This window comes from Oryctolagus cuniculus, chromosome 7 (assembly GCF_964237555.1).
Source record: "Oryctolagus cuniculus chromosome 7, mOryCun1.1, whole genome shotgun sequence".
Lineage (NCBI taxonomy): Eukaryota > Metazoa > Chordata > Mammalia > Lagomorpha > Leporidae > Oryctolagus > Oryctolagus cuniculus.
In genome coordinates, this window is record NC_091438.1 from 133,514,234 (window position 1) to 133,527,031 (window position 12,798).

General features: G+C 44.1%; 1 protein-coding gene across 43 annotated transcripts in view; it reads right to left on the reverse strand.

Annotated features, from left to right (window-relative positions):
* Window positions 1-12,798, reverse strand: part of MACF1 (microtubule actin crosslinking factor 1) — a 407,445-nt gene that overhangs the window by 144,857 nt on the left and 249,790 nt on the right. For 42 of the 43 annotated variants that reach the window (XM_070078713.1, XM_051857940.2, XM_051857938.2 and 39 more), the window contains 3 exons: window positions 9,854-10,006; window positions 9,479-9,567; window positions 4,314-4,449 (listed from right to left, as the gene is read on the reverse strand). In XM_070078713.1, the coding sequence (XP_069934814.1) occupies window positions 4,314-4,449; window positions 9,479-9,567; window positions 9,854-10,006 (378 nt within the window). Of the gene's footprint in view, window positions 1-2,939; window positions 3,082-4,313; window positions 4,450-9,478; window positions 9,568-9,853; window positions 10,007-12,798 lie in introns of those variants that run through there. The other variant, XM_051857933.2, reaches the window with a different exon arrangement.

Here is a 12,798-nt window from a genome sequence, read left to right on the forward strand (position 1 = left end):
ACAGGTTACTTGAGGAATGGTAGCATTAAGCATATCTAAATAACAAGCTCTATAAAGTGGCAGCAGTGAAAGTGAGAGGACAGCTATTTCTAAGACTAAACCATCAAAAACTGATGAATACCCTTTCCCAAAGACTGAGAATTCAATCCCACATGACAACTTCTTGGTGTTACAACCCATGCAGAACACTGTGGAAATAGCACTTTCCTGTTGATGCACAGGACTGGTCCATAGGATGAGAGGAGAGATTTAAGCAGCCCAGCACTCACAGAACAGTTGTGCATGCCTGTAAGTGGGCCTGTGAACACTACTCAAGCAACTGTCCAACAGTTGGGACAGCCACACTCGTGGAAGCCAATGTTAGCTTCTCCCAAGGCAATAGCCTCAAGTAAATTTGTTCTAGGACTAGGAAGTAGCAAGTCAAGGAAGGGACAGAGCAGGGACCCTTGCCTCTGGAACCACCAGTAACTTTTCTTCTGGTCAAGGCTGGAACAGGCAGTACAATATGATGACAGCTACCACCCATTATGAAATTTATTGAGCAATGATATTTAAGCTTCACAATCCTATGAAAAGAAGTGTTTTAATCTTTAATTTGCAGAAAGAAAATGAGGCATGGAGAGGTTAGGTAACTTGTCCCACATCACAAAACTAGTGAGTTTCCAGAAGCAATCTAAGGTCTGCCTCAAAATCTTGTGCTATTATACTGCCTCTCCAGCAGTTCCAGAGGAGCACAGAGAACAAGAAAAGGAGTCTTATTTGACACAGGAGTTAGGTCCTACAGTCAGTGAATAAGGCAAACCTTACACACTGTCAAAGTTACCCTTGCAAATCCCAGAAACAACCCCAACAGAATTCCCATTTTAAAACCTTTTATGACAAAGTGATAGAATACAGATTTTAAATCACCAAGTGTATAACCACTTGATACATTTCATCACTTTTATTATTAACTTTTCAACTCTTCTTGTTTGCATTTATTATCTCCATTTGATACAGATGATTCTATTTACCCCTCTTTGGTCAGCGTTACTTTCTTGTCCTTATTTAACTCTAATTTATCTGTCGAGAATCTTGTTAAGTCAATGCCAATCACTTCCTGTCTCTTAAATGCATTTCATTCTATCTCAGTGAGGAAGAAGAGAGCCCCCTAACAGCAGAGACTTTGCCCATTCAGGTCTAGGAACAGTGCCTGCAGTTCAATAGATATCTGATGAACAAAGGAATAAATGGGGGGCCGGTGCTGTGGTGTAGAGGGTAAAGCTGCTGCCTGCAGTGCTGGCATCCCATATGGGCATTGGTTCAAATCCTGGCTGCTCCACTTCTGATTCAGCTCCTTGCTATCACCTGGGAAAGCAGTAGAAGATGGCCCAAGTCCTTGGGCCCCTGCCCCCACATGGGAGACCCGGAAGAAGCTCCTGGCTCCTGGCTTCAGATCGGTGTAGCTCCCACCGTTGCAGTGAACTGGGGAGTTAACCAGCGGATGGAAGACCTCTCTCCTCTCTGCCTCTCCTTCTCTCTCTGTGTGTAACTCTTTCAAATAAATAAATAAATCTTAAAAAGGAATAAATGGGTATGTTGAAAGAAAACCCTTCAAGTCATTAAGCCATTTCCTTTGGATTTTTTTTTTTTTTTTTTTTTTTGACAGGCAGAGTGGACAGTGAGAGAGAGAGAGAGAGAAAGGTCTTCCTTTTGCCGTTGGTTCACCCTCCAATGGCCGCCGCTGCAGCCGGCGCACCGCGCTGATCCGATGGCAGGAGCCAGGATCCAGGTGCTTTTCCTGGTCTCCCATGGGGTGCAGGGCCCAAGCACCTGGGCCATCCTCCACTGCACTCCCTGGCCATAGCAGAGAGCTGGCCTGGAAGAGGGGCAACCGGGACAGAATCCGGCGCCCCGACCGGGACTAGAACCCGGTGTGCCGGCGCCGCAAGGTGGAGGATTAGCCTATTGAGCCACGGCGCCGGCCTCCTTTGGATTTTAAAAACATGCACTGAGGATTCCATGCTTGATAGGTTTTAAAGGAGAATGTAGAATGGTCAGCAAATGAAGGAATGGCACGATTGACTCTGACCTCTATTCCAGTGTATGAGGCTACTTCAAAAAGGTCACAGAACAATGGAATTAAAAGATGTTTATTTTGGTGCAAGATATTTTGAAATTCCTGCATACATGGAATCATCAAATGGCTGCAAAAGAAGGGCTGGGCCAGGAGCCAGGAATTCCTTCCTGGTCTCCCACATGGGTGGCAGGGGATCAATAACTCAGGCCATCCTCATCCTCCATCCTCCAATGTCTTCTCAGGTACATTAGCAGGAAGCTGGATGGGAAGCAGAGCAGCTGGGACTCAAGACTGGTTCTCTTGATATGAACCCTGGCATTGCAAGAGGTGGCTTAACCTGCTGTGCCATAACACTGGGCCACAAACTTCTTGATATGCCCTTATATAATGTTTAATTAGTGGAATAATCAACTGAGTTTGCCCACTATTTTATAATGTTGTTTGCTATTCTGCTTTCTTCGTTTTCTGACACAAAATGTAGAGTTCAATTTATGTGTATATTATGCAAATTTACTGTGTCTATTTTACAGAAGTTGAAACAAAAAGCTCACCAGCATCAGGCTCTTTGAGATACCTGAAAAATTCCTTTTAGAAAATCCATAGAAGGACTACTCAGAAACAGACAATATGACAAAGCAAAAGATTCTCCTGTGAGATTCCTGAGTCTCAGAAAAGCTGACATGGAAGAAATTTAGCCAAAGAGAAAAGATTACACTGTTCCTTCCAACACCCGCACAATGTGAGGACAGGCAGGAAGCACTGAGCTGGGAAGTAATCCAGAAAAATCCATTTCAGTCCTACCAAACATGGACATTCTGACCTAACCACGCATTAAAAGACAGGGAGAGGAGGAAAGAGAACATAAACGGCTTCTACTTACCAGAGTTGCAGGGCGTGCACGCCTTGGGCAGACAAGAGAGAGAGCCTTACGGAGCAGCTCAGCCGTGTCACACATACAGTGTAAGCTTGGTGTTAGCGTCCAGCATGCGACTGTTTTTTGGTTTTTATTTATTTATTTTTTTTTCAAAAAAGAACCCCAAACAGGTCGTCCTCTTTTCCCTTTGTGCATTTGTGCTTAAACTCCAAAGGGTTAGTGAAACTTAGAAGCAAGGATGTCAGTTAATCAGAACACTATTCACACGAAACACGCACAGTACAGGGACACATCATGCTCAATGCAGTGGTGCTCAGCAGCTTGCCTTTCTTTCCTTTTTTCTCCCCCATCTCGTTCCTGCCCCACTTTTTAACTTTCAAAATGAGAACTGGTTGTTCTCTGCAAGCAATTGTTAAAACTTTTCACATACTCCCTTATATGGTGAAGCAACAAGCCATTAGATGTGGGCTACCTTACACAGAGAATGCAACACCAGCACATTCTTTTTGGAAATACACCATCAAATCATAGCTGGTCCTGTCTTGTGCTCTTTGTAAATGTAGCTCCTGTTGCATACATCTAATATCCAAGGATCAGAATCAAGGCACATTATATCTGAAGATTACTTTAAGTATTAACTGGACCAAATTTGATTACCACATGAGCTGAAATTTTGACCTGCCCGACATAAGTTGGCCATTGCTTCACAACATAGGAAATAAGCAGGCAAACACACATATACACCCCAGAGACACATGTATATAATATGGTGAGTGTACACATACACATAAGGATCCAGAAAGGACTCAGGACAACCAGCAGGAGCTATAATGACGTCCACATGGTCTGGGAAATGAACATGGAGTAGGAACTGGTAAGGATGCCACATGATGGGATGGGATGGGTGAGGGAACCAGCGTCTCAGTCAGTGAAGCTAATCTAACAGTTTGCTTTGAAACTGAACATTTCCCCTTGTTTGCTATATGGAGGAAAGAGGTCTATAGCTTTTTCTTCTCCGTACCCAGATATCTTGGCTACCAGGTTTTGGGGGCAAGGCCATAAAGAAGTAATCTTTTCCCCTGTGACCATATATTATATAGAATATATGTGCTCCCTGACTTGTCTGCCACAAAATGGCAGACAACAATAAAGGTGGAATAGGTCTAAAAGCTGAGCCATGAGTGCCTTCTAGTGTGTTTGACTGACCAACACATCGTGGAACCCCAGTAAAGAAACGCAAGACAAATGGCTGCTAAGGTGAGGTTAAGAATTAAATTACACTGGTCATGGGTAGCTAGTGATCATGACTCTCAATCAGCAAAGCTGCTTTCATACATTACAGATACCCTCCCAGTATTTAGCATTTAAAACTAAAAGTACCTTTTGCTCAGTCTGCTGAGCCAATTGGCTCTGAAGTTGCTGAAGCTGGTTTGCAGAACCGTCACAAAGGTCATGGTAAGCCTTATTCAGGCCACTCAGTTGCTCAGATATCTGTTCCTTCTCTTTTTCTGAGAGCCTGGAAAATGAAGCAGCACAGGGGAAAAAAAATCTCAAAAATTTCCTCTAACGCTTCAGAACTGTTACTTCTTTGACATGGATGGATTATGTGGTCATTCTTCCATATCCACTGACAACTCTGGCATCTTGGTCACTGTTTTTCTATCTCACATAAAGTACTACTCTTGGTGATGAAAATGCTATGTCACCTCTCTGGTGACGGAGATCGATCCGAATGACCTCCTCTCCACTTTAGTCACACCCTTTCATAGCAAACTTAGACCCTGCCATCATCAGAAGTAACTACACTTCTGAAATAATAAACTTAAGAATCTACTACATGATTACAGCCCTACCTTTGTTTCATATTTCTTTACCTCTTTTATACTTATTCTCTTTTAAAATAGAAATATTTTAAATAACAGAAGAACATAAGAGAACTCTCACTTATCCATTACCCATCTATCCAACTTTACAAAATTTTACTCTTTTGCCATATTTGCTTTAGACTCTAAGAAAGAAGACATTACTGAAATAATTAAGCCTGCTGTGTATTGGTCACCAAGACCATTCCTTTTCCTTTCTTGCCAGAGGAAACCACCTCTTGAATATGGTGTATCTTACAACTTGCTTTTATCATTCTATACTACTTTTTTAAAGATTGATTTTACCCGAAAGGCAGAGTTATAGAGACAGGGAGGGGGAGAGAGAGAGAGAGAGAGAGAGAGAGAGAGAGATCTTCCACCTGCTGGTTCACTCTCCAAATAGCCCCAATGGCTGGAGCTTGGCCAGGCCACAGCCAGGAACTTCATCTGCGTCTCCCACATGGGTGGCAGGGGCACAAGTACTTGAGCTATCTTCCATAGGGAGATGGACCAGAAGTGGAGCAGCTGGGACTAGAACTGGTACCCATATGAGATGCCAGTGTCACAGGTACCAGCTTAACCCACTACACCAAACACCAGCCCCTTACATTTCTTTTTTTCTTCTTCTTTTTTTTTTTTTTTTTTTTTTTAATTTAGTTGAAAGGGAACAGAGCAACGGGGGGTGGGTGGGAGAGAGACAGCTATTCAATCTGCCAATTCACTCCCCCCAATGGCTATAATGACAGGCTGTGCCAGACTGAAGCTAGGAGCCAGGAACTCCATCTGGGTCTTCCTTGTTGGTGACAGGGCCCAAGTACTGGAGTCACCATCTGCTGCTTCCCAGACTCATTAGAAGGAATCTGGATCAGAAGTGGTGCAGCCAGGACTCAAATCAGCACTCTAGTATGGAATACAGGCATTGCAAGCAGTAACTTAACCTGCTGCACCACAATGCCACCCCCACATTGTATTTCCAAGAATGAATTATGCTGACTCATATTAGAACTATCTATCTACTCTGAGATTTCCCAAGGCTTCCTTGACTCCTCTGTTTTCTCTTAATCTTTTAGTCCTCTCTGCTATGTTCAGTTTCTTCCCTTTGGAGTTCAGATCTCCCAGTACATCTTCTTAATCAGCTCTCTACTATTATTCTTGCTCTTTCCAGTCACTGATCTGATAAAGCCTCAGTCTCAGATCAATCACACTGGGCTTCTCTGCTCCCACATCCAGGCCAATAAATACATCCAGCAAGGGGGGAAAGTCCTGCAACCATGCAGAGATCCTACTGGTTTCCAACCTCAACTGAGCCTCATTCCTTCCTGACAATCCTCTGGCAACTTCCCAGTCAAGCCCCTTGCTTTTCCCCTTAGCCTCCCTCTCACTTTCAGGAAATCCCTCTGCCTATTTCAAAGAGAAAATACCGACCACTAGACATTAATTCTCTCATTTTCTGGCTCCCGTCCTGACAAATTTACCTCTTTCCGTACCTTTATTAATTTCCTATCCCTGTTACACCAGAGGAAATGTTGTCCCACCTCCTATTTAAGTTTGTGCTTTCTTTCCACTGGTGAATTTCATCCTCTCACACCCTCTGAAGAATTTCATTATCTTTCCCCTCCCCTTTTTTTTAAAAAAAAGATTTTATTTATTTATTTATTTGAGAAGTAGAGTTACAGTGAGAGGGAGAGCAGAGAGAAAGGTCTTCCATCCTCTGGTTCATTCCCTAAATGGCTGCAACGGCCAGAGCTGCACTGATCTGAAGCCAGGAGCTTCCTCCAGGTCTCCCACGTGGGTGCAAGGGCACAAGGATCTAGGCCCTCGTCTACTACTTTCCCAGGCCATAGCAGAGAGATGGATTGCGAGAGGAGCGGCCAGGACTAGACCCACTGCCCATATGGGATGCCAGCATTGGAGGTGGAGGCTTAATCTACTGAGCCTTAGCACTGGCCCCGGCCAAGCTTCTTAAAAGAGCACTTTAATTTTTCTATCATGAACTTCCTCACCTCTCATATGCTATTCCTCTTACTAAATCTGGCATTATTACCTACTTTCTCACCAGAGACTTCCAACTTGCCAAATTTAATAGACACTTCTCAATTTTTCTTAACTTCAGAGTACTCCCTTCTTTTTGGAACTTCGTTCTCTTGGGTCCTGAGTTATCATTCGAAGTTTCCTTTTCCTTCTCTGAGTTTTCCTTTATAGCAGGCTGAGAAACTCTGAAAACCGCTTTCAAGTTAATCTTGCCTTATGGTTCTGCCATTAATCCTAAGCTTATATATGCACCTGCCCTTTAGACATCTTTAGTAGAACTACATAAGGCAGGCCGGCGCTGCGGCTCACTAAGCTAATCCTCCACTTGTGGCGGCAGCACACCGGGTTCTAGTCCCGGTCGGGGCGCCGGATTCTGTCCCAGTTGCCCCTCTTCCAGGCCAGTTCTCTGTTGTGGCCAGGGAGTGCAGTGGAGGATGGCCCAAGTCCTTGGGCCCTGCACCCGCACAGGAGACCAGGAGAAGCATCTGGCTTCGGATCAGCGCAGTGCACTGGCCGCAACGTGCCGACCGCGGCGGCCATTGGAGGGTGAACCAACGGCAAAGGAAGACCTTTCTCTCTGTCTCTCTCTCTCACTGTCCACTCTGCCTGTTAAAAAAATAAATTAATAAAAAAAGAACTACATAAGGCAAAAAAATTAATGCAGTAAATATTTTCCTTTTTTAAAAAAAGATTTATTTATTTATTTATTTGAAAGTCAGAGTTACACAGAGAGGAGAGGCAGAGAGAGAGAGAGAGAGAGAGAGAGAGAGAGAGAGAAAGAGAGGGAGGTCTTCCATCCGATGGTTCACTCCCCAGTTCACTGCAATGGTGGGAGCTACACCGATCTGAAGCCAAGAGCCAGGAGCTTCTTCCGGATCTCCCACGCAGGTGCAGGGGCCCAAGGACTTGGGCCATCTTCTACTGTTTTCTCAGGCCATAGCAGAGAACTGGATCAGAAGTGGAGCAGCTGGGTCTCGAACCAGTGCCCATATGGGATGTCAGCGCTTCAGACCAGGGCATTAACCCGCTGCATCACAGCGCCAGCCCCGCAGTAAATATTTTCTAGATATTTCAGCTCTGATGTCCTACATGTTTTTCACACTCACAGTATCCAAAAACCAAATTCACCCTCTTCTCTCTCAAACTACTCTATCTCCTTTGTTCTCTACCTTAGTGTCATTATCATACAACCAGTGGCTTAAGCCAGAAGCCTGGCCATTCTATCTGTTGATTTTCATTTATTATTAAAACTTAATACCTGGGGCTGGTGCCGTGGCTCACTTGGTTAATCCTCTGCCTGTGGCACTGGCATCCCATATGGGCGCCAGTTCTAGTCCTGGTTGCTCCTCTTCCAGGCCAGCTCTCTGCTGTGGCCCGGGAAGGCAGTGGAGGATGGCCCAAGTGCTTGGGCCCTGCACCCACATGGGAGACCAGGAGGAAGCACCTGGCTCTTGGCTTCGGATTGGCGTAGCTCCGGCCGTAGTGGCCATTTGGGAGATGAACCAACGGAAGGAAGACCTTTTTCTCTGTCTCTCTCACTGTCTATAACTCTACCTGTCAAACAAATAAATAAATAAATAATTCTATTTGGAAAAAAAAAAAAAAAAACTTAATACCCACCACCCTTGATAGAACTTGAATCTCTGTCTTCTCTTTTCCACCCTGCCTCATTTCTCACCCACTGTCAACCCATCTCTAAATAACTACTGTAGCAGCCCTAAACAAAATGCAGTTATGTTTAAAAACCTTCACCACTGGCCGGCGCCACGGCTCACTTGGCTAATCCTCTGCCTGCAGCACCGGCACCCCAGGTTCTAGTCCCACTTGGGGTACGAGGTTCTAGTTCCGGTTGCTCCTCTTCCAGTCCAGCTCTCTGCTGTGGCCTGGGAGTGCAGTGGAGGATGGCCCAAGTGCTTGGGCCCTGCACCCGCATGGGAGACCAGGAGGAAGCACCTGGTTCCTGGCCTCGGATCAGCGCAGCACACCAGCCATGGCAGCCATCTGGGGGGGGTAAACCAACGGAACAAGGAAGACTTTGTCTCTCTCTCTCTCTCTCACTGTCTAACTCTGCCTGTCAAGAAAAAAAAGAAAAAAAAAAAAAAAGAAAAAGAAAAAGAAAAAAAAAAAACACAAAACCTTCACCACAGCCTATTAAGATAAATACAAATTCTTCAGTATGAACCAGAAGCTCTTTATAATTTGGCTCTTGTTGTCCTACATTTTTCAGTGTGAATTCTCATCATGACTCTAAGATTTAGCAAGGTAGAGAGGTCCCCAGATGAGCCATAATTTCTCATTTAATATTCACTTATGGGGGCTGGCACTGTGGCATAGCAGGTAAAGCCACTGCCTACAGTGCCAGCATCCCCTGTGGGCACCGGTTTGAGTCACGGCTGCTCCACTTCTGATCCAGCTCTCTGCTGTAGCCTGGGAAAGCCGTAGAAGATGGCCCAAGTCCTTGGGCCCCTATACCTGCATGGGAGACCTGGAAGAAGCTCCTAGCTCCTGGCTTCGGATCAGCACAGTTCCGGCTGTTGCGGCCAACTAGGGAGTGAGCCCTTGGATGGAAGACCTCTCTCTCTCGCTGCTTCTCCTTCTCTGTTTAACTCTGACCTCCAAATAAATAAATAAATCTTTAAAAAAAATACTCACTTATGACCATGTTTGGCCAAGAAGATCTGTGATGTTTTAATGGCCTCAGAGACTTGTTCTCTCTTGGTTGTCAGCTCTTCTGACAGAACCTATGTAGTGGAAATAAAGAGAAAAGGTTCAAAACCCAAGCATTACAGAATCGAAATTATTTAAAATAATTTTGTAAAAATCCCGAAGCTTAGGCCAGACTATTATTACCAATGAGCTACAGCTGATTAAAAAGTTGGCCATATAGACAAGGTAGCTTCTTAAGTTGACATCTATTCAGGTAATAATCAGTCTGAAAAGGCCCATATGTGAACTGTGTTATTCCACCAAATGCATTATCACATATTCTCCTTCCCACCAGAGAGAGCTGGGCCACCTTCTACTCACCTGCTGTTCCAAAATGGCTTTCTCAATGTCTGTTGATTCTTTGGTCTGGGATGAGGTAGCTTTGCCTTGCGTATTCCTTGCTAGGGTAGACACCCAACCCAAAAGTTCTTTAACCTTCTCCACGTGTTCCTGTTTTTCCTCTTCTACCACTTTCTACAATAGGAAATAGAAAATCAGTACCTTGATCAATCTACTAGGAGATATGCATAACTTCAGATTTTGTAAAATCAGAAGTGAGAGTTACCTAAAGCAGCAGGTGGTCAGAAGAACTCTAAGTTACATGTAACTGACCCGGGCTACGGCATTGCTCACAGTAGTCTGTAATACTTAATTTAGTGCCTTTCTAAAAAAGCATCATTTTTACATATGATAGGCATTTAATAATAATTATTATTGAATGATTAAAAGATAATTATTCAGGGCTGGTGCCATGGCTCACTAGGCTAATCCTCTGCCTGCGGTGCTGGCACGCCAGGTTCTAGTCCCAGCTGGGGCACTGTGTACTAGTCCAGGTTGCTCCTCTTCCAGTCTAGCTCTCTGCTGTGGCCCGGGAGGGCAGTGGAGGATGGCCCAAGTGCTTGGGTCCCTGCATCCGCATGGGAGACCAGGAGAAGCACCTGGCTCTTGGCTTTGGATTGGTGCAGTGCCGGCCATGGCAGCCATTAGGAGAGTGAACCAACAGAAGGAAGACCTTTCTCTCTGTCTCTCTCCTACTGTCTGTAACTCTGCCTAGCAAAAAAAAAATTAAAAAAATATGATAATTATTCAAGGGTGGATGCTGTGGCACAGCAAGTCAAGCTGCCACTTGGAATGACTGTATCTCATGCTCGAGTGCATGGTTCAAGTACAAGCTGCTCTACTTTCTGTCCAGCTTCCTGATAATACACATCCTGGGAGGCAGCAGATGATGGCTCAAGTACTCCAATCCCTATCACCCCCATGGGAGATCTGGATGGAATTCCAGACTCCTGGCTTTGGCCTGGCCCAGCTCCGACTTGTGGGCTGGTCTGCTCCTGATGTGAACCAGTGGATGCAAGATCTTTCTTTCCCTGCATTTCAAATAAGTAAAAATAAGTAAAACATTAAAAAAAAATCTCTTTAGGGGTAGGTGTTTAGAGCAACAGTCAAAGCACTGATATGCATCCCATATCAGTGTTTAGGTTTGAGTCCTAGGTCTGCTTCTGATTCAAGATTCTTGCTAATGTATACCCCAGGCAGTAGCACTGATGGCTTATGTAGTTGAGTCCCTGCCACCCATACTGGAGCTCTGGATTAAATTCACGTCCTGGCTTTTGCCTAGTGCAGCCCTGGCTGCATGAGGCATTTAGGGAGTAAACCAGCAGATGGAAGATGTCTCTGCAGTCTGTCTCTCTCTGCCTTTCAAATAAAAATACATAATATAAATATTTAAAAAAGAGATCCACATATAGCATCTTATTCATTTTCGTAATTCTTGGTTTAGAAGTGAAGAGACTGAAGTCTACAAAATTATATGAGCTAATATTTATTGATTATAAAGGAAGCTGTGCTAACTTACATAGGCAAAAGATGGTAAAGTTAACGATTTCAATAGCACTCCTTTTATAAGAGTGATTGAGTATGTGGAAACTTATTTAGCAAAGACACAGAATTTTATAATTACAAAAAGATTAAATGTTCATTACAAAAAATGTAAACAAAAAGTAAGCCTATAATATATGTACTCTTAATTTTATTTCCCCAGAAATTTGTTATTTATGCTTTTAAATGTATTTCTGTGACAATATTGTGTCTTTGTGGCATACACTTTTATGTTACTTTATTTTTTAACATTTATTTATTTGAAAGACAGAGTTACAGAGAGAGGAGAGAGTAAGAGAGATCTTCCATGCACTGGTTCACTTCCTAAATGGCCAAAATGATTGCGCTGGGTCATGTGAGTGCAGGGGCCCAAGGACTTGGGCCATCTTTTGCTGCCTTCCCAGGGGCATTACAAGGAGCTGGATCAGATATAAAGCAGCCTGCACTCGAACTGGTGCCCATGTAGGATGTTGGCTCTATAGGCCATGACTTTAACTTGCTGAATCATAGTGCCAGCCCCACATGATTTTATTTTTGCTGAGATAGTTATACATAGTGCAAATTCTTTTGTACATATAATAAATTATAAGAATATTTCAAGGAGTACATGGAAAATGGAATCACAAGTTCATGTTAGAGCATAAAAATTTTTAAAACCATGCAGTTTTTACCTAATGCATTTATCATAACTTTAAAAAAAAGATTTATTTATTTTATTTGAAAGGCAGAGTTACAGAGAGAGAGAAAGAGATCTTCTATCCACTGGTTCACTTCCCAAATAGCCACAATGGCCAGGGCTGGGCCAGGCAGAGGACAGGAGCTTCTTCTGGGTCTCCCACAAGGGTATAGGGGCCCAAGCATTTGGGTCATTTTCCACTATCTTCCCAGGAGCATTAGCAGGGAGCTAGATTGGAAGAAGAGAAGCCAGAAAACGAACTGGCGCCTATATGGGATGCTGGTGCTGCAGGCAGAGGCTTATGCCATGGTGTCAGCCCCTATCATAAACTTCTTGAGGACCCCCTACAAATATCTTCCTATGTCAATTCACTCAAATCTATTTCATTATTTTTATTATTTATTTAAGATTTACTTTTAATTTATTTGAGAGGTAGAGTCACAGAGAGAAGAGGAGAGAAAGAGAGAGAGAGAGGGAAAGAGTTCGTCCATCTGCTGGTTCACTCCCCAAATGGCCACAACAGCCAGGGCTGTGCTAGGCTGAATCCAGCAGCTAGGAGCTGCCTGTGGATCTCTCACGCGGGTGCAGGAGCCCATGCACTTGTGGAGGATGGCCCAGGTGCTTGGGCCATCTTCTGATGTTTTCCAGGCACATTAGCAGGGAGCTGAATAGGAAGTGAAGCTGAATAGGAAGTGAGTCTCAAGCCATC